The sequence below is a fragment of the Phocoena phocoena genome, chromosome 19 (assembly GCF_963924675.1).
Source record: "Phocoena phocoena chromosome 19, mPhoPho1.1, whole genome shotgun sequence".
Classification (NCBI taxonomy): Eukaryota; Metazoa; Chordata; class Mammalia; order Artiodactyla; family Phocoenidae; genus Phocoena; species Phocoena phocoena.
In genome coordinates, this window is record NC_089237.1 from 5,140,459 (window position 1) to 5,162,263 (window position 21,805).

Consider the following 21,805-nt stretch of genomic DNA (forward strand, 5'->3'; position numbering starts at 1 on the left):
CCATCGCAGATGAGCCAGCCCCAGACTGGAAGTGTCCACAGAATCCCTCTGCCTGTTGGGACAAGCCACTGAGCAGTCCTGAGGGACCCGCAAAGGCAAGCACCCAGCCTCAGCTCTTTTATTAAACGCATGGTCCCTTCTAGCAGACAAAAACGGGATGTCTTCCCCAATGTTCAATGCAGCACTATTTACAATAGCCAGGTCATGGAAGCAACCTAAATGCCCATCAACAGACGAATGGATAAAGATGTGGTCCATATATATATGATGGAATATTACTCAGCCATAAAACGGAACAAAATTGGGTCATTTGTAGAGACGTGGATGGATCTAGCGACTGTCATACAGAGTGAAGTAAGTCACAAAGAGAAATACAAATATCGTATATTAACGTGTATATGTGGAATCTAGAAAAATGGTACAGATGAACCGGTCTGCAAGGCAGAAACAAAGACACAGATGTAGAGAACAAACGTATGGACACCAAGTGGGGAAGTGGCGGGGCGGCGGTGGTGGTGGGATGAATTGGGAGATTGGGATTGACATGTATACACTAATATGTGTAAAACAGGTAACTAATAAGAACCTGCTTTATAAAATAAAATAAAATTCAAAATAAATAACTAATTTTTTTTTAAATGGGATGTCTTCCTTTCTTGTTTGTAGAACAGAAACAAGGGATTTGGTTTTCCCATCAGCAGATTCAATCTCAATGCCATGTGCTGCTTTAAGCCACACTGCACCCCTGAAGCACCTGCCCCCCAGCCTCACTGCCCCTGGTTAAGGACCCCCAGTGCAGCTCCATCCCGCATAGTACAGCAGGGGCAATGCTTCCAGAATCTTGGGCTCGCAAATATTGTTACGGGCTCACACTCTCCAGCCAGCCTTTCGGCCAGCCACGGGCTTGGCAAGTGACCTCAAATGCAGACTTCACTGGCTGTGTCCCTGCCTTTGCATAAACAGTTAAGGACCATGAACCTTTCCAGGGTTGAAGCATCTGTGCATCCACAAGCTGTACCGCCTGCTTGGGCATGAACTCTTGGGCAGAGAAAACCAACACACTCAGGGGATGCAAAGAAGCCAGACAGGCTACCGAGGCGCCTGGGCTGTGCCGCGCTAGGCAGGTATGGCATGCCACTTCCTTCGTGGATGCAGGGCTTAAAGAGTTTAAAAGATGATGGTAAGCCCCGCGGTGAGGTTCCTTCTGGTGTCCTTTTTCAATCGGTTGGCAACAGACCCACTGAGAGCTGACCCCGCCCCAGCCAAGTCCTCAGACCCTAGAGGGCAGATCCCATCAGTTTTCTCAGCCTTGCATCTCCACGCCTGGCAGAGTGGACCCTTGATAGGTATTTAATCGAATAAAGGATGAGTCTCGCTTCATCCTCCCGCCAAGCTCCCCACGGTGGCCTTAAAAGGGGGGGAGGTGAGGTGGACCATGGAGGTGAAGATGATTCAGCCAGGATTCAGGTGTTTTTGCTGCCGCCCCGTGGTAAGATGCCTTTCTTTTTCTCAGGCCTCATCAATCACACCCCATTCTCACCAACCTTACACACGAAATGAACTCTTAGAGACAAATGCCTGCAGTCCGTGCCAGAGCCCTTGTTCCTGTTTCTACCTTTCCTTGTAAACATTGTCCTGATACATTTTTATTCTGAGTCCCCAGGTTTGAATGTGAAATCCTAGGAGCGTGGAATCACCATCTATTCTTTCCCCGGAGTCCTGCATGGATCTCTGTCCAGCAGCCACCGTCATGGAAAGCCCTGGCCCCAACGCAAAGCCAGCAGGGGGCCACACACCCATGTTGGAAGCATGCACCCCACTCCCAGCCCAGGCCAGGGTGTGTGGCCATGACTTGGAATTTAGAGTCTAAGAGTTGGATACAATCTATTACAAAGATGTCCGAGCAATTCAACTACAACTGTTAAGGTTGCAGAAGGAACGGTTAACCACACAAGACGGTAACGTGCTTTCGAGCAACGTAAGCGCTTTTGCTGATGAGTGAGGCAGACTGGAGGAGTAGCAGGACCATCCAGTGGCTCCAGAGCCCTGCTTCTGGTCCCATCTCTGCCACTGGCCAGCTGTGGAAGCTTGGACAAGCCATCCAGTCTCTTGATCTGGGTAAAGTGGGTAAACTAAATAATTTCCAAAGTCCCCGTTATATGGTGAACTTTACTATTGTGTGATACATGGATAAAAACTGCAAAGATAAATATGAAGTCTGCTCTTATAACTTCCTACTCTGTCTGCAAATATTTTGACGGTCTTTAAAGCAGCACTGTGTCTGGGAGGGGCTCAGTTTTCATATGCTCAGAATCCCTACCTCTTCTTTGTGGAGACAGCACTCTGATTTTCTCTGAGAAACCCCACCAGACTAGGCCGATCAGATTTTCTCTTCCAGAATTAAACCTTGAGCTGAACAATACAGGGGCAGAAAAGAGTTGTTTCTGAGTCATTATGGTGTCAGCCCTTTGAAGAGACTGTCCATTAGCTCACACCTATCATTGCAGATCTTGGGATGTCTCACTCTTGGTCCTCCAAGGCCTGGCTATTCCGTTTTCCTTTTGACTCTCTGAGTTACTCCTTATACTTCTGATAAACTCCTTGGTATGACTAAGCTGGCCAGAGCTGACCTCTGTTGCTTACAAACGAAGAATCCTAACTGACACTGAACTCTTTTCTGGTCTATCGTGGGACTTTATCTTTTGAAGTAATAGAATTGTATTCATTTTTAAGTACCCTAAAAATCCAACAACAACTAGATTTTAAAAATCTAATAAGACATCCCTTTCCTTTAACTAGAAATAGTGGAGCTATTGCACATTCCGAGTCATAAACTTAATTTTCTGCTACTGTCACTGTCCTAAGATTAACTTGGTAAAAGAGCATGGCTCTTTATCATGCTGGACCAGAACTAAGGTCAACTGCGTTCAAGTAGCAAACCCTGGAACTAGTTCTGTCCTCCTGTATGATCAGGGATATCACCAGAATCCTTTGCAACTCTCGGCAGCATCCAATCTACCAAGCACTCCCTGGAGAGAAAAACAGAAGCTGATCACTCAGCCAAAAGCCCATTATGGCACCTCTGGGATTTCTTCTGCCAGGGAAGCAATGAGCTTCTTAGCGGGTGGTCCAGAGCTATGGCTTCCAACATCACTTCTGAAGAGTAAAATGCCTATGGTCAGGGCGGAATGGCACAGAGGGGGGGCTTCAAGGAAGGACACCTACACCCCATTAATAAAGACTAGAGTCAATCTCCCTGCTAGTGTGGCTTTGGGAACCAACATTTAAAACTTGTCACTGACAGTGCTACTTACTTATGGTTGGCGATGGCTGGTTATAAGGCTGGTTTGAGGATGACTTTCTTGAAAGGGCCCAGGGAGACGTATCATGGGACTTCCCTGGTCTCAGAACTATTGCTGACAAAGACAACCAGCATCACCCTCTCGTTCTAAAACCGTGTTCTCCAATGTGGTAGCCACGTGTGGCTATTTAAATTTGAATTAATTAAAACTAAATAAGATTACTACCCACATATCCAATAGGGTGGCTAGTGGGTACCATATTGGCCAGTGCAGATACTGACTATTTCCATCACCGTAGGAAGCTCTCTCTATTGGGCAGTACCGGTCTACACAGACGGGCCTGATGCTCTGTGCAGGCCTTAGTGAGGAGCGGTCCCTCCAGAACTGTGCTGCTCCCCAGTGGTCCCACGGAAAGTCGGGGAGCAAGGAGCACAACCATTTCAAGGGTCCCCTTGAAGAGAATAATCAGAGTAAAAGGATGAAAGAACGTCTCCTTACTCAAGACAAGGGAGGGGCCGCTCCAAGGAAAATGCCTGCAGAGCTTGGCATGCTTCTGGGGGAACTGCTCTCTGAACTCTCCTGGAAGAGTCCCGAGGGCAGAAGGTGGCTAGGAGAACTCCAGTGGCAGACTGAGGAGAGGGGGCTGCCTGGGAGTAGCCTTCATTTCCAGAGGGCAAAGGGGCCAAGGGAAGGTGACTTGGTACAATCTGTAAAGGTTCACCCCTCAGAGGTCTACCTAACTACAAGGGCACATTGACTCTCGTGCAACCGGTGCAGAGAGGACCACTGGGGGTGAGGGGGACTCCTAAGTGGTCATCACAAGAAGCCCTGCCTCCACCAGTGGGTATTCCCATGGGGAGGCTCAGAAGACCCCCCTCAAAATTAGGACCCCATGACATAAAGGTTCCACACTTGAGAATATGCTGCCTTGAGGGCACCAACACTGAATCACAACCCTGACCTTCAGGGAAGACCTTTTGGCAGCCGCCACCCAAACACAGCTTCCTCCTACCTCTTCCTTCTCTCTTCCTTCAACTGCAAGGAACCAGCAAGATGAACAAAATAGGGGGTTAAAAAAACAAACAAACAAGGAAAAGAGAGACCACCCACCTCTGACCCACTGTAGGCCACTAAGGCTAATGAGACCAGGAGCTCTTGGTGGAGAGGCGGCACTGACGTTACGGTGGACTGGCTCGTCAGCACTGAACGTGACAAGGAAAGTGCTCATCAACCCAAAACTTACTGGAAAATTTAGGTATCTGCTCGTGAAAGCACCCAGGGGTCAGGAAGGGAGAATCAACAGGGGAGTTAGATAGACAGGGATGTGAAAATAAAGCCATTCTATGATTTTACCCTACAAATTCAGAAGGTTCTAGAAGAAATGCATGAGAAAGGTGTAGCCCAGGTAGGACAGAAGGATGCAGTAAGCCCATGAAGAGGTGACGGTAAGAGAACAACATTAAGAATGACACCAGAGACCTGCCAGTTTTGGAAAGTAGACCACTGGCCGTGGCAACGCCATAAGGCATAGAGAACTAGCTCCATCTTACATAGAGAAAATGGTAGCTCAAAGAAATTCAACAGCTAGCCCAAGAAGACTCCTGAGTGGCCAAGCCGGGATTCAAACTCCAGTGGGCTCTTCACCACCACACTGCCACTTCTGTAGGGAGTGGTCTTGAGTGGGGGGCCCTTTTCAAGAGGTAGCTTAAGCACATCACTGGTTCTGAGACTCTGGTAAACCACTGTGTAGGGCAGAGCTGATGCTGACTTCCGGTATCTGTTCTCCCCCTTTTCTTAGCAAGAGCACACTGTGTACTAGAACTTTGCAGAAGGCAGAGCAAGAGTTTGAAGTTTTCCTCCTTGGTACTGTCGGAAGAAAGGAGTGATGGCTGGAGCTCCAATGGCAATCCTGGACTATGAGGCAACTTTAAAGCCACATACAAAGCAAAAAACTAGAAAATGCCTATGTCTCTGGATTTGTTTTGTATCTGCCGTACCCATGCTGGACTGCCTGTCTCCAGACTTCTTTTAAATGAGAGAAGAAACCGTTGCTTGAGGTTTTCTGTGTAGGCAGCCAACCCCCTATCCTAATTGGGAAATCAGAAAGGCCACTGGAGAGATTACATACCATGGTCTTCAAAGTCCCACATGCCTCCTTCGAAAGCATCTTGACAAGATTTCTGTGGGTTGAGAAAAGTTCCTGACAGTGGTCTTCCAGTTGTAGAGTGTATGTATATCTCCACGACCGTATTCCTCAGACTGGGCTTGAACTCAGGGATCCCTACACCTTTTACAGGCATAAACTCCCAGACACAGCTTTGAGCATCGGTGGCATTGGGGAGTTATTTTTTAAAACATCTCTTCGCTATTTCTTTTGCTCTTTCTTCCCACCCCCATCCCCGTGCTAGGGAGAAAAAAAAAAAAAAAAATTAGCCAGGCAAGAGTACATTCAATTCCCTTTTTCTTAATTAGAAGCAAAACATTTGGAAAGCAGTGGCACAGTCACTTGAAGAGCATCTGCAAATTATCCATGAGCGCAAAGCTAGCATATTAAGCAAAGCAGCAGGGGTTGGAGGATACATTCCAGGCTAGTGGGGAGGGTGATCCAGACCTGCAGAGGCGTCTGTCAGTCACAGTGGGTCTCCTAATCCCTTCACTCACTGCTGGCCACGCACAGAGAAGAGCTCGCGTGAAATACAAAAACAAAACCCAAAAACACCCAAAGCGCCAACAGCATCGCCACGAACTCTATCATCCCAAACTAATACGGCAGAGCACCTAATGGATTTTAGGGAAGCTTTCAAATAAGTAATCATTTCCTGGTAGCGGAGATTCGATTTCATACACCATGGCTCAGCCCAAGCTGAAGCAGAGAGATGTGAAGAAGAGAGTTCTTTTTCCAAAAGAAAAAATTCACTTCTAATCCACTAACACACTAGGAACTATGCCTTCCAGACTCTGTGGCCTGGGGAAGGAAGTAGTTATCTTGATCATGAGCATTTTCTGACTTCGGTGGTTCTTGGGAGCCAGCTGTGTCATAGCAGATGTAGGAATGGCTGACTACAGCAGATCCTGGGCTTTCTTTCATCAGAAAATGTTAAGAGCAAGTTGGCACACAGCAAGCACTCAGTGGATGCTGGCTGTGACAACGCCATGACCTCCCAAGATAAGCCAGGGTATTTCATTTTTAGACAGTTCTAACTGAAAAAGCTATTCCTTAAGCTGTGCTAACATCTAGTCCCCTGTACTTTTCACTCCTTGGTTCTATTTCCGGTTTGGAAGGGAACATAGGATGAACCCAGAGTCTTTTCGCCATGGTGGTCCCTCTAAGGTGGAAAGTAGATTCTATCACCCACATCTGCTTTCTCCAGCCTAAAAGGTCCAGTCATTTGAGCCACTGCTTCCTCGTCGAGTTTCTAGCCCAGCAGGCTGGAGGCTCTCATCTGCAGGCCCATGGGTGTGGAGCTGCCTTCTACCCTTGGGTACTCGGAGAAGCCCCAAGGGGAACCACTTCTTGGGGTTGACTTAGCTTCCCGGGGCTCCCTCAGTGCCTCGCGGAGAGGAGGTGAGCAATGAATATTGATACCAGTAAATGACTGAATGAACGATTATGTCTCTTATTGAATTAAAACCCAAATTCTTTTTCTTGCTCCTGAGTATGTTTTTATCACGTGTTTGGGGGATCTCATTTCAGGACTCTACTTGGGTCCCTGTTTCTGCTCATTTCCACCTCGTTAGGGCCCATTGGAATTCCAGCGTGTTGAGATCTTTTGATTTAATGACTTAATCATTCCACAAATGACCTGTCCGTCCCAGCTTTGTGTCAGCTTCAGATTAACTGGCATGCCATCAACATACTCATCTGAGTTGATTAATTATATTTGGCTTATATTCGTATTACAGGTTTTTTAAGAGGCAGAGTAAACATCCTTTGTCTTGTCTTTCTGAACGGAGGGTGTTATGGATGCAACTGTGCCCCCCAAAACCCATATGCTGAAGTCCTAACCCCCAGGACCTCAGAACGTGACCTTATTTGGAAATAGGGTTGTTGTAGATACATTAGCTAAGATGAGGGCACACTGGAATAGGGTGGGTCCCTAATCCAACATGACTGGTGTCCTTATAGAACAAGACACTTATAGCGGGAAGACAAACGTGACAAGACACAGGGAGACGACGGCCATCTACAAGGCAAGGAGAGAACCTGGAAGAGACCCTTCCCTCGCAGCCTCAGAGGAACCACCCTGCTGACTCCTTGATGTTGGATTTCCAGCCTCCAGAGCTGTGAGGCAATAAAGTTCTGTTCTTTAAGGCCCTCAGTTTCCGGTACTTTGTTAAGTAGCCCTAGGAGACTAATACAGAAGGAGAGGAACACATGGCCCTGGGGGCCTCTCAACTAAAATTGTTACCTCTGAGACATGAAGAAGCTTTATCTGTGCCTTAAACGCGCCAGGGGGGAAGGGAGCGTTTAAGTACCACTCCTGGATGTGGTCCCCTTCAATTCTTCAGCCTGCTGACACAATAGCGTAGAGCAGGTGTGAACTTTTGTGGCTTCGACAAAGAATCCCTTGAGGATGGCCGTGAGGATTTTTTTTTTCCTTTATTACGAGCACCAGAGTTCAGAGGAAGATATCTAGGTTTATTGATTACCACCATCTGAAACATGCAAATAATTCAAAGATGGAGAATGGAAAAGGGCATATGCTGCTGCTGTGAAATCTCCAAAAAGAACATCTCACCCCCACGGAAAGAGAAAAGTTGGGACAATAGATGAAAACTCCAAAGTCAAGAGCCAAGTTGTATAACAGCGGGCGGGGTGGGGGGGCGGTCCTGGGGTCCACACGTCTGATAAGAAATCAGGATTAAAATCGTTGCTTAATTCTGTCTGTATCAGAAAGTGCTCACTGATAACAAAAAAGGACGCAAAACTCAACTCCATTTGTCAACTCAGGTACTAACTCAGCTGTGCCTTGGATAACACATCAATTTGTTAAAGACGCACACAGCAGAAGAAGCTACTTCTCTTCTTCCAGTTGTCACAGCAAAACTCCCTTCCTCTTCTGTCCAGCAACCCGAAGGAAAACAAGGGAATTTGTGGCTCGGTTTCCTTGACAACCTTATCTCCACTCCAGGCACTGTCTCCCGTCTCTAAGCAACAGGGTACTCTTCAGAATTACCGGGAGGTAAAACCCAGCACTTATCCGGAGCCTTTGAGGACCAAGCAAATCAGAGCAGAGCAACTGGTCCCTTACAGGGCAGGGGCCCAGGAGCATGGAAAGGTGAACGGGCCCAAATGTCCTCCCCAGACCCCATGCACACCCCAGCATTCCGCCCGCCCCCCCCAGCCCTTGGCGCTTGGAATTCCACGTCTCCACCCTCCTCCCCTGGTTTATGCCTCTGTCCTCTGCAGGGGTCAGTGACTCAGTTCATCAGCTGGCTTCCCCCCTCACACGCCCCACGGCCGACAGAAAAGCCCTACGTGGCCCGTGTGTGAAGGAGAGGCTGACCCCGGAGCACAGGGCACAAAAAGGAAAGCTAAGATGCCACCGTGACTTCTCATAAACAAACGGCTCGGCTGGAGAAAAGTGTTTGATTAAAAGAGAAGGGTGGCTGGGTTGACATTTAAGAAGACTTTGTTCGCACCTGAAAACAGGATTCAGAGATTTTTACTTCTCCCCTGGCACCACAAGCCCACCTCTTCCCTAGCATCTCTGCGCAGGAAGGGTTTCTGAGAATATACAGAGAGGAGCAAGTGAACAAAATCTCTGGAAATGAAAGCTCTGAACTTTAATGACAGCAAGAGAAGAGAGCTGATGAGTACAAAGCTCAGAAGTTGAAAGGGAATGAGATTTGGAAGGCAAAGGTGCCGGTAAACGGCGCTTTCCACTGCCATGTCCAACAATCAGGATCACTGCTGTTTACCTGGTACCTTTACGTCTCAGGCAGGCTCATTTCCACGACCATAGTTCGTTCTTCTATCACCCGTGAACTAGGGGGTGGGGTGAGAATTATTCACCTTCCTTCCTTCACCTTGGAAAGTTGTCAAACGTAACGATCACACAGCTATTTTCAAAATGAGATGAAAACTAGAGACTCTGATTCCTAACTCTTACTTATCCGTGGTTTGGCTCGTCTAAACTGCTACAATGCAAATGCAATCTCCAAGTTTTCTTGTCCCCAGGGGCTGTGAGTTATTTTCTGATTAATGCTTTTCGGGAGCCCATTAGCATGACAGATCTGAGATTCCTGTCTTCGTTCATTCTCCTTTGAGTGGAATTATTAAGTAGAAAAGCCCGATTTCACCATCAAGCCCTCATCTGAGTTCCATTTCCAATAGCTGCTTTGCCGAGGGTGGAGCTGAAACCTCGAGCAGGGGCTGCAAAGATCAACTGATTAGGGACACTTCCAGGGTTAGGAAAAATACCAAGTAGTGGGAGGAGAAGATTAGGGGCTGGGGGAGTGACTGTGCTGAGTAATTTGTAGGACACGGGGGCATGGCAAGCATTGGCACAAGGTCCGGGGCAACAGGAAATGGGATCAAATATATACTCACAATAGCTCCCAACCAGGGCAAGTGCGGGCAGAGTCACCGCTGATTAGGGCGAGGCCTTGAATGAGGATGTGGTGCTGCCCCTTCGGGCAGGTAATACCCAAAAAACACAGACCACGGGGTTGGCTAGTCTCTAAAGAGTTGGGCCTCTGAAGATGGGTGGTTTGAAACGGCTCGAAAATCTAGGTGTTGGAGGGAGCTCGGCTTCATGGAAAGCCCCCAAGGGGCTTCACACAGACTGAACTGGCAACCTTTATGCTGTCAGGAGCCATGCATCTTCTCCTCTCTGCGCCCAAATCCCCAGGCTGGGTGCACCACCTCTGAAGGGGTCTCCACATCACCAAGAAGATGTCAGCCCAAAGCAACGGACGTTGTTAAGTGAAGTCCCATCTGTGCTGAGTGGGGAGTTCGAATGGCAATTACCTCCCTGAAAAGGGAGACAAACAAACGAGAGCAGGGATGGACCACGAAGTACCTTTAGGTGTCATTTCACTCGCTGTACTTAATCAGAGAAAGGAAAAGAAAATGGAAGGTTGATTTCAGGATTCATCCTTGGTTAACTGTTATTTGCAGAACACAGTAACATTTTAATTATTTTCCACGCCACATCATAACAGCTATCAAGGGAGTACAGACAAAATGGAATAAACAGGGACTTATTAAACACATAATTAATGGGCACTGACATTAGCATCTATGAATATGAATGAGCTGAGGCCATTATAAAGGACGCACCGCAAATGTTACCAAGTGATTTAGCTGTGCCTCGGATGTCACCGATTGATGAAACTTGTTACCTGCTACAGCTTCTGAACAAATGAGGTCACTCAACAGGGGACAGACAGACTCGTCGGAAGATGACACGGTTCCCTGGAGGGTTCTCGGGCTAGCGCGAAGGGGCTGGGTATTTTTATAAACCAAAATTTTAGAAACGCACCATTCTCTTTACAGTGGAAGCAAGGACAAGTCAAGCTCTTGTCAAAGATCCTCGCAAAGCCAGCGGGGACTCTGGAATAGTTAGTTAGCAACACAATCATACCTTCAATTACTGAGGATGGCGGCAGACAGCACCGGGGTGCTGTCCTGGGTGGTTTTTCCAGGAGCAGGGAAGGGTCTGAAGGTATTTCTCACGCAGCCTGGGGCTGGGATGGAGCCGCCCAACCGAACAGAGCAGAAGTGATAAAATTCTGGCAGAAAAGGTGACTGCTGACAGTAAGGTGATCTGCCCCGCAGTCACGGAGGCGGGTCAGTGCTGTGCCTGTGTATTACCTCCTAGTTACCTCGTTAACTACTGGAAGAAAGAGACCAGCCTGATGTCCAGCCAGCCAGTGGCTTCGAGCCTTCCTGCCCGCCGGTGTGCAGGGCCTCTTCTCATCCCCTCTACTGTGGATGCAAACACTGGCAATTGGTCCTACAACGTCTGGGCTCAATCACAACTCTTTAAACAGTAAATATGACTTTTTATGCACCATCTTCAAAGTCTTCGATGTTCGCTGAACCAAAAGAAAGATCACACCTTTGCACTGAGAGCTCGTCTTGATTCTGCTGGCCTCCTGTGAGAATCGATTCACCCTGCAGTGTATTATAATATGTGTGTATAAACTTTCTCCTGTTGGATTGCAAACTCTTTCAAAGTAAGGACCGCCTTGCATTCTTTTTTGTACCTCTGGGAGCACCTACATCTGTGCCATCCAAAGTGGCAGCTACCGTGGGACTTCCCTGGTGGGCCAGTGGGTATGACTCCACGGGTTTGATCCCTGGCCAGGGAACTAGATCCCACACGCATGTCGCAACTAAGAGTTCACATGCCACAACTAAGAAGTCCTATAGATCCCGCCTGCCACAACTAAGACCAGTGCAGCCAAAATAAATAAGTAAATATTAAAAAAAAAAAAACAAAGTGGCAGCTACTAGCCCTGTGTGTCTACAAGACACTTGGAATTTGGCTAGTATGATGGAGAAAATAAATAATTTAATTTTAATTAATTTGTTTAAATTTGAAAACGGAAGAAATATTAAATCTTTTTGCAGTAGGGCAACATTTTACTTGAATCACCCAGAAAATGATGTGCCAGAAGTGTAAAATACACACTGGATTTCAAAGACTTTAGTATGAAAAAGAACAATGTAAAATAATCTCAATTTTTAAAATAATGATTCTATGTTGAAATGATCATACTTTGGCTAATTTAGGGTAAATAAAATATATTTTAAAAACCAATTTCACCTGATTTTTTTTTTCTTTTTTTTTTTTTGCGGTACGCGGGCCTCTCACTGCTGCGGCCTCTATCGTTGCGGAGCACAGGCTCCGGACACGCAGGCTCAGCGGCCGTGGCTCACGGGCCCAGCCGCTCCACGGCACGTGGGAACTTCCTGGACCGGGGCACGAACCCGTGTCCCCTCCATCGGCAGGCGGACTCTCAACCACTGTGCCACCAGGGAAGCCCCTCACCTGATTTTTTTAAATATCTTTTTTAACATGGCTCCTCTAAAGTTGAAAATGAGATACGTAGCTTGCATATACTTCTGTTAGACAAGGGGGATCCCGGTGCTCCATATATAGAAAGTATCCAGAAAGTATTGCTGATGATTGATTATTTGAACACTATAAACATGACTTCCTCACCTCTCATCTGGTGCCCATCACAACCAGAGAAAAGCATTTTTCAGGCCACGTATCTGGGTTAGATATATAATCTGTGACCAGGAAAGAGAACACAGAAGACTAGTGACAATGGAATAAAATCACTTGTGCCAATTAATAACCTACCTCCTCCTGAAATGGGTTAAAAGTGCAGAACAACAATAGGTTGTAAAGTGAGAGAAGAATTCAGAGAATCAGACCAGAAGAATCCATTTCATTCTTATCTCAGCCGCAAATGGGCCTCTGGGCTTCTTGGCCACAGAGGGTGAAAAAAAAGCTATACACACTAAATTATAAGTATCGTTTCAACAAGGGAGACAAAGCTTTTCCAGGTGGTGCATTCTGAAATAAATATTTAAGAGAACCGGGTGATGAACTGGGCAATGTTCCCAGCAAAAATGTGACAATAAATGCCACGATGATTTTCATGCGACAGTTAACGTCCTTTCTTCAAACTCCAGGGTGAGTCAGGAGCGGCTGTTCTGTGAGGGGCTAAGCTGACACAGACCAATGATGTCGCCCTGCTCGGGGGATGGGTGTGTGTCTCTTTGCAGACAACACATCGCGCCCAGAGGAGAGCGTGACTAGCTGACCTGGGAGCAGCCCTCCATTGCCCCCGGACACTGGACATGACACAAGCCTGCAGCATGACTCCCCTGCACAAGCCGCCCTCACCTTGTGCCATCCCCACAAAACCAGATCAGAACCAAAGGGAACAAGAATGATGATGATGATGACCCTGTACCACCCTTAATTTATTAAAACAGTAAATATATAACTTGCAAGTTTTGATCTCTAAGTATTTTATTCATAACGTATTTTTGACACACCCCATGACTGAGAAAAACCACCTCAGGAAACAAAATGTCTTCCCTAAATAAAACTCGTCCCAAGGCAAGCTTGGGTAGGCTCTGAATAATTGGTGAAGTTACATTTCCATGCGGTCCATCCAACAGCAGTGCCATCCAGTAGAACTTTCTGTGACCGTGGAATTGTTCTCTGTCTGCTGTCCAATATGGCACCCATAGCTGCATACGGCTCTCCAGCACTTGACATGTGGCAAAGTACAACTGAGGGTCTAGATTCTGCATTTTCTTTAATTCTGATCAATAAAGAGCAGAACATTTGGTGGCTCCAGGATTCAAGCCCGGGCCTTTCTGATTCTAAACCCTGTGCTAATCCACATGGCTAGTAGCTGGCATTTTGGGCAGTGCACCTCCAAAAGGGCTTCACGCAAACCATGTTCCAGCCAAGATCTGCCTGACCATAGTAGAAAGGCAACTGGAGGTGACTGGATTGAGTCCGGATACAAAAATAGGTTCAAATTCTCTTGCTTTAACTTTTTTCTTCAATTTACATAACAGGTAGAAGGAGGACATAACCTAGGAGATGTGGAAATGGGTCTCAATTTCAAACCCTCATCCTTGTGCAGCCTTAGAATGTAGCCTCCTTGATCTGAAGGCCAGAGAGTAGGGCACAGGCATCTGTGTGTCTGCTGGCCTTGGGGCCGGAGTTGATGGCGAATCTAAAAGTCGCCTAGTCGCTTTCCAGGGATCACGTGGGGATCCGAGAGCTGCGATTTCACTCTCTGGGTGTCTGTGCCGCCAATTCTCACGCTCAAACCCAACAGCCTGATTTGGGAGCGTGCTACGAGTGTCTGCTACAGCACACGCCCAGGAGCACAATATGCCAAGCAGTATGTCACCCCAAACAGGAGCCTGCGCTAATTATAATGTCAGGCTCCGCACTGAGAATCAGATAATTACAGGAGAACATTACAATGTTTCCAAACTCCTGGAGTAAACGCATCTTCACATGTAACCTCCTGGAGGCAAAAAGCAAAGTGATCTGAGATGGTCCCACTCGAGACCACCGAGACCAGAACTGAACGATCTTTGGGGAGCAAAGGGAAGCCAAAAGTAGGTGGGAGGAGGGGCGTGGGGACCCGGAGGAGGTGGAGGGAGATTAACGTTGTTCGGGCCCTACTGTGTCCCGGGCATCGTGATCTGCGCTACATGGCAGGCAACACGGGGAGCGGCCTTGCTTGTTGCCATGCTGTCACCTCACTGAATATTGAACAGCAAGATAGACGTTATCTCCGTTTTAGAGCTGGGGAAACTGAGACTCCCATAATCTTACCTAGGAACACCCAGCTGGCAGAGCTGGTGGCTGCAGGGTCCAAGCCCTGGCCTTTCAGACTCTAAATCCTGTGCTCGGCCCCTCCCTCCACGTCTCCTTCCTTGACGGGGTTGAAGCGGTGACCGTCTGCCTGGGAGTCCCGACCGCCCTCGCTTGACGGTGGTGGTGGTGGGTGTGAAGGGGGCTGCACGGTGTTCACCCCGCACACATATGTGCAGGGAGCCCACAGCGGCAGGTGCCCTGGCGGGGATGCGGCTTCCGCTCCAGGCTTCCTCCACCCACACCTCCTTGCTGAGATGGGCCTGCGGCATCAGGAGTGACCATCACGGATGCTAACATCTGGCGTGGCAAGCTCCAAACAGTGAGACGCACTTGCTCAACTTTTCTGGAATCACGGCTGAAAAGCTCTGTGAGCTCCCTATGGCAACAGGCAGACTGGAGGCGGCATACAGAGACGAGCATGAATCACGGTCTACCGGGACCTGCTGTGTGACCGTGAGCTCGGTCTTTGACCACTCTGGGTCTCAGCTGCTAAAATGTAAACCAGGGGTGCAAATACCTAAATCATATACGTGGAGCACTTGATGTCTGGAGCTCCGAAAGGCCCCAGGAAACAGTGGCCTCCGGTGTCATCAGGGCATTGTTTTCCTGCCAGTGATTTGTGGTGTGGAGTGGGGCTCAGCATACTCACTGACTGAGCCTGGGTGTCTGGCTGCACAAAATGTCCCTCCAGTTTCTGGGAGCAGAGCAACGTGAAGCGGAGGCTGCTGCATCAGGGCTTTTCCGGGAAAGTTCCATGGCTACTAGAACTTTCTATTCACTCTTTGCCCCAGGAAAATGAAGACTCAGTAAGTTCTTCTGTTGAGCCGTTGGCTCCTTTCCACACACGCTCAGCACAGCCTTGTCAAAGCCACAGCATATGGAGACCACGGCAGAATGAAGCAAGTGCCCGGGCTCAGGCCACCAACAATCCCTGGAACCTGGGAGTGTCACCTTCTCCTGGCAAAGGAGACTCTGCAGATGTGATTACCCTGGATTATCTGTGGATGGGGTAACGACCCCAGATTACCTGGGTGGGGCCCACACTGCAGTCACAGGGTCTTTATAAGAAGGAGGCAGGGGGAGATAAGATACAGAAAAGGATGCAGTGTGACCACGGAGGCTGAGATATATATATATATATATATATATATATATATATATATATATATATATATAACTAAATCACTTTGCTGTACAGCAGGAATCAACACAACGCCATAGGAACTTCCCTGGTGGCGCACTGGCTAAGAATCTGCCTGCCAGTGCAGAGGACACAGGTTCGATCCCTGGTCCGGGAAGGTCCCACATGCCGCAGAGCGACTAAGCCTGCGAGCCACAACTACTGAGCCCATGTGCCACAACGACTGAAGCCCACACGCCTAGAGCCCATGCTCCACAACAAGAGAAGCCACCGCAATGAGAAGCCCGTGTTCCCCAATGAAGAGTAGCCCCCGCTCGCCGCAACTAGAGAAAGCCCACGTGCGGCAACAAAGACCGAATGCAGCCAAAAATAAAATCAATTAATTAATTTAAAAGGCACTGTAAATCAACTATAATTCAATACAAAAAATAAAATAAAAACAAAAAGCATTTTTATCTGATCACATGAATCATAAATATTCATTATAGAAAAGTAGAGTTATAAATCTCACAAAACACGAAGGAAATAAAAATCAGCCGTAATCCTCTAACTCCATAAGCCCAAGAATAACCAACCACTGTTAACATATTAGTGTATAAATCTGTGGGGTTTTGTTCCCTCAAACAAAATCACTTCTGATGAAAACGTCAAGCGTCTCATTTAAAGCCATGAAATGGGGTCCTATCAGGAGCCGTCAGGAGGACAAGCCAAACAATTAAAATCAACTGTCCTGATGTTCTAGAGACACAGGCAGTGACCTCCAGCTCTCTCTGCATCACAGTCACACCAGCAAAGCAAACTTGACCCCTGGCTCTGATGAGAGGTAAATATAAAGTGTGCGATTTACCCAGCCTCTTTTTCTATGGAACTTTATGAATCACGTCAAACAGCAAGGAAAGTCCAATGTATCCCAGAGACCCACAGAAGTTAAATGCGTCCCTTAGCCCACCTGGCGGCCAAGGTGGATAGGAAACTGAGACACCTGACTCCCCTCCTAGAAAGGAGGCCAGGTCCCCGAATGCACCAGCCATCCCCGGAGCCGGAATGTATAATGTGCTTCAATATGAAGTGTAACATGGGTTCCAAAAACGAGACGGCACAGGTCTTCTTGCAAGAAGCTCCATGTATGGGGGGAAACAGATATATTCAAATAACTGCATTCAGAGTGATAACTATCAAGACAGAGGCAGACACAGGATACAGAGAGGTGTCACCCAGAAACGAGTGATGACACTGTGAAATAAGTGAAATTAACAATGTACTACTTGTCTTCTTTCTCACCGAATCATCCAGTGCCAGAGCTGGAAGGAACCACAGGGATAATTAACACACACGCCTCCTCCCCCCCTCCCGCCCTCCCTGCCAACCCCACCAAATTCTCTGATGGAGCAGTGCTTAAATGAGATAAGTTCTAGAATCCCTTTAAGCTCTAAATCTAACGTTCTCACGTACAAAGACCGTAAGCTACTCATGAAAAGAGATTAGTGGGAACTCCATGGCTGGTTGATTTTTAATTCCACTCTGACACAGAGAGGGAGCCTGTTTTCCGAAAGCCCGGAAATCCCTGGAAGGCTCCGAGCCCAGGAGTCTGTATGACATGGCAGGAGAAGCCCGTTAAGAGACAGTGTGCTCCCAAGGCTACAGAGTGGGGTTGCTTTCACAGAAAACATGCCGTTTCCTTGGGAGATCATTTTCCAAAGGACTCAGCTCCCCGGGCCGAGCCATAGAAGGAACGTTTGGTGAAGGGGGAAGCCCCCCCTATCCTTGGGAGCCTTTGAACCCACCACTCGCCGGTGAGCAGGGCTCACGTCTGCTGGCCTCCATCGGGCATCACCCTTTCCTCCTGAAACATTTCAAGTCCTTGCACGGCTGGACAGTTTGTTTCTCTAAAGCAGGGGTTCCTTCCTGCTCTGGAGCCGTGGGTGGACTTCGTGAGATCTGTGAATACCCCAAACTGCCTGGTAACTGGTTTGCGTGCAACCTTCTCTTACGAGAGGGTCCATAGCTCTTAGCAGATTCCTGGGGGCACTGTGAACCACAGAAGTTTCAGGACTCATTTATCCTTGCACACGTGTCTAAAATATGAAGCCAAGTGCCTTGGGTGTGCGCTCATGTCTGCATGTGGGTCCTCGCGCTCCAGAAACCTCTGGGAGACAGCACACGGGCTAATAAGATTTCCTTTTAACTCCTACATTTTAAAAAAAAGTTTTTTTTAAACAAAATGTCATCCCCAGGACATACATAACTGAACCAGCCAAGACAAAAAAACTTCAAAAAAATCAATTATCCATTTAGTTGCTGTGAAAATCTACCTTTAAACCCAGAGTCTCGGGGAACATCAAAGCTCTAGTTAAATTTTTAATAAACCATGAAGGCTAGCGCTAAAGAAGAGACCTTTTCAAAGATAAGTTGGCGACAGACAAGCTCTTGAAACGGTTCTCATCAAAAGGCACGAAGCTGTCAGAAGGCAACGGTGGGCGAGTGAACTTCCCTTTAGACTGAAGTTAGAAGCTTGAGACTCTGGGACTGAGCCCCGGGGGGGCCTTCAGAAACACATCTATTTGTATTTAGATCTTTATTCTTTTTCAGCTGGTTAAAGAAGGAGTCTTAAATGGCAGAAAGACAGCCGCTAACTATTATGACTGAAAAGACGGCCTAAGTAACTTCTCTTCTTGAATGATTAGCATTTAACAGGTTGAAAGTGACCGTGGAGGTTTTGGAACTGTGCCCTCTGCAGAGACCCTGGTCTCTCGATAAGCTCTTTAACATACTGGGGGTGAGTATGACCAGATCCTTCCACCCAGGCAAATCCACTTTGGTCAGATTTGTGTGCTGGGGTCCCACGTAAGACATCATCTCAAGACATACTGAATAGCAAGCTCTCGGAAAACAACCAAAATAGTTGACTCAGAACCCAAAGGGAAAAAAGCCAAGAGAAAAATGCAAGGGAAACAGATGCTGACAAAAACTGGGAGCAAATTGGCCTATACGATCCTATGATAGAAATTCCTAAGATCAGGATAGAAATAAGAGAGGAAAAGGCTTCTCATCTAGAGGAAGATCTCAGCTGAGTGATTAGACAAGATGTTCTGAGAGATTTCCTATGTACACTGCAACAGACAACATACTGATATTTTCACTCCTTAAAGATGACCAGAAGAAGTCTTCACCGCACAAGCAAAAGGCACACACAGGGGAAGAAACTCGGTTTGGCCGTGGCCTTCGCTTCCACAGTACTGAAGCCAGAAGATACCAGAGCAACATCTACAAGAGCTACAAGGAGAGATAGGTACCTCTAGCAAAAGCTATGCCTAGTCCAGTCTCTGCTCCTGTACTGGGGTAACAGGCTGACATTATGAACTCTGCAAGGACTCAGATAATATATCACCTGGGGCTGCTCCCTGAGCAAGGTTGTCACTCAGACTTGAGTTCCAAAACTATGAAAGATGGATCAGAATGTTTAAGAACACAAGACTGAAGGAGTCGGGAGTATTATTAACGCTAATAACAGCTACCACTTTTCAAGTGCTCAAGTGGCCCAGGTACTGTATATATATAAAATCTTCTTTAATTATCAAAATTGGTATAGCTCACTTTGTAAATAATATCCCAGATATCTCAGTGGTAGCATTATGCCCACTTCACAGATGAGAACACCAAGGTTCAGGGAGCTCACGTCATTTGTCAAGATAAACTAGTTAGTTAAGTAGTAGAGCTGGAATTCCGCAATGTAACCCAAGGAGATCCTCAGGGTCTCTCAATTTGTTTTTTTAATAATATCTTTACTCTTTTTTTACGCTTATCTGTCTTTTCTAGTTACTCCATATAAAACATATTATTTTTGAAACAGAACACCAATCGACTAAAATAAATCCAAAGACACAAAACAAATTACTCCAAAATGTTAAAAGGAAAGGATTGGTAATGTAATAGGGAAGAACCTTTGTATTCTGTTACAAATTCACCACTAAAGGGATGTGGCCTATAAGCTCAAATTATACATAATGGCCCATCTCTGGGAACCCTGGCTCCCAGGTAATGGGCAAGAAAATACCTTTGTTTAGCTCAGAGGAGACATCCTGACCAGGCCCACCTGTGAATGGCTGCAGGGAGGAAGAAATTAACACACCCCCTCCGGAGTCTGACCGGAACCAGGAAATGTCTGACTTTACTCCCTCCCCTTTTAGTATAAAAGAAGCCTGAATTCTAACCCAGGCAAGATGGTTCTTTGGGACACGAGTCCACCATCCTCTCGGTCTGCTGGCTTTCCGAATAAAGTCGCTATCCCTCACCCCAACAACTCATCTCTCGATTTATTGACCTGTCACGTGGTGAGGAGTACGAGCTTGGACTCGGTAACGGTAATGACATCTCAGAAAGATGTCCCCGTGAAGAAAGCAGGTAAGGCAAACATCAGTGTACAACTGTACTGAATTCAATACTTTTAAAAAGGATTAAGAAGAACCAGAGACACTCTGTGTTTACGAGAGGTGCAAGCCACAGCGATCGGACAACAGCTATGAATTTATGCCCAAACGACTTGGTATCAAATATGTGAAGAAAGGAACTCATAGGTGGAAACTGGAGTGAAATCGTCTGCGGTAACTGGGACCAGAAGTTTTAACACGCAGTGATCGATCCAGAGCCGGTAACCCAAAAAATAAACTCAAGAAAGTTTTGCACTCCCTCCCCCATGCCCCCTCGAGAAAGGACCAGCCTCACGATTGCCCAAGCCCCTTTTCCAGCCAGGCAACTGAGCTGACAGAGTCACTTCACCCTCAGACCCGTGGCTGGACCGCTCGGGGCAAGACCTCACCTGGGATGTTGTGTATGGTGATGGCCAAGATGAGTAGCACGATCCTCCTCCAGCTGCTGCCGCCGGGCAGCACCGGGTTCCCTTGAGACAGCACGGGGGCAGCTGGGCCCTCTGGAAGGTCGGTGGTCACTGCCTTCTTCCGCTGATATGCCTCGCCATTCTCACTCTTGTCTGAGCAAAAAAGAGAGGGATGGAAAGAGAGAGTAGTTTGAAAACGGGCACGTCAGCACTTGGACAAGCAGCAGCTGGAGGAAGCTTTCAGGGCTGGAAAATGGTCTATTTCCTAACTCCCTGAGGGCCCGTGTGTGCTTCTGCCTAGTCCTCCCCGCCTGCAGTCATTCACTTACTCGTTCATTCATCAATCAGTCCTTGAACAGACATTCAGTGCCCAATGTACAGGGTAAAAAGATATATGCTTATGTAGAGCTGAGTCACTTTGGGGTTTTTTGGTTGGTTTTTTTTGCGGTACGCGGGCCTCTCGCTGCTGTGGCCTCTCCCGTTGCGAAGCACAGGCTCCGGACGCGCAGGCTCAGCGGCCACGGCTCACGGGCCCAGCCGCTCCGCGGCACGTGGGATCTTCCCGGACCGGGGCACGAACCCGCGTCCCCTGCATCGGCAGGCGGACTCTCAACCACTGCGCCACCAGGAAAGCCCTGAGTCACTTTGTTATACAGCAGAAACTAGCACACCACTGTAGAGCAAGTATACTCCAAGAAAGATGTTAGGAAAAATTTGAATAATATGTTGCTAAACGGAAAAATTATAATATAGAATAAATAAAAATAAAATTTATAAATAAAAAATAAAATGATAAATAAAAATAAAATTATAATATAGAACGTGATAGCACAATTTTGTTTAAATTTATGTGTATGTACCGAAAACAGATTGAAAATATAAATGTCAAATAGTAAGCTACGGTTATCTCTGAGTACAGGACTTATCAACGAAAAAAAAAAAAAAAAAAGGGCAAAGAGATGAAAATGGGGCATCCTAACACTGCCTGTTTAAGAGAAGCAGGACTGAGCACAGATTCTGGAACTAGGCTGCCTGGCTCTCTTCCTGACTCAGCCTCTCATCAGCCGTGTGGTGCTGCCCCTCTATGCCTTAGTTTCTTGATTTATAAAATGGGGTAAGAACAGAACCTATGCCACAAGGGTTTTGTGAGAAT

General features: G+C 47.2%; 1 protein-coding gene across 2 annotated transcripts in view; it reads right to left on the reverse strand.

The window, feature by feature from the left end:
• SLC39A11 (solute carrier family 39 member 11) overlaps positions 1 to 21,805 on the reverse strand; it is a 342,864-nt gene that overhangs the window by 115,011 nt on the left and 206,048 nt on the right. For both annotated transcript variants that reach the window (XM_065897068.1, XM_065897069.1), the window contains one exon: positions 20,635 to 20,805. In XM_065897068.1, coding sequence (XP_065753140.1) covers positions 20,635 to 20,805 — 171 coding nt within the window. The remainder of the gene's footprint in view (positions 1 to 20,634; positions 20,806 to 21,805) is intronic.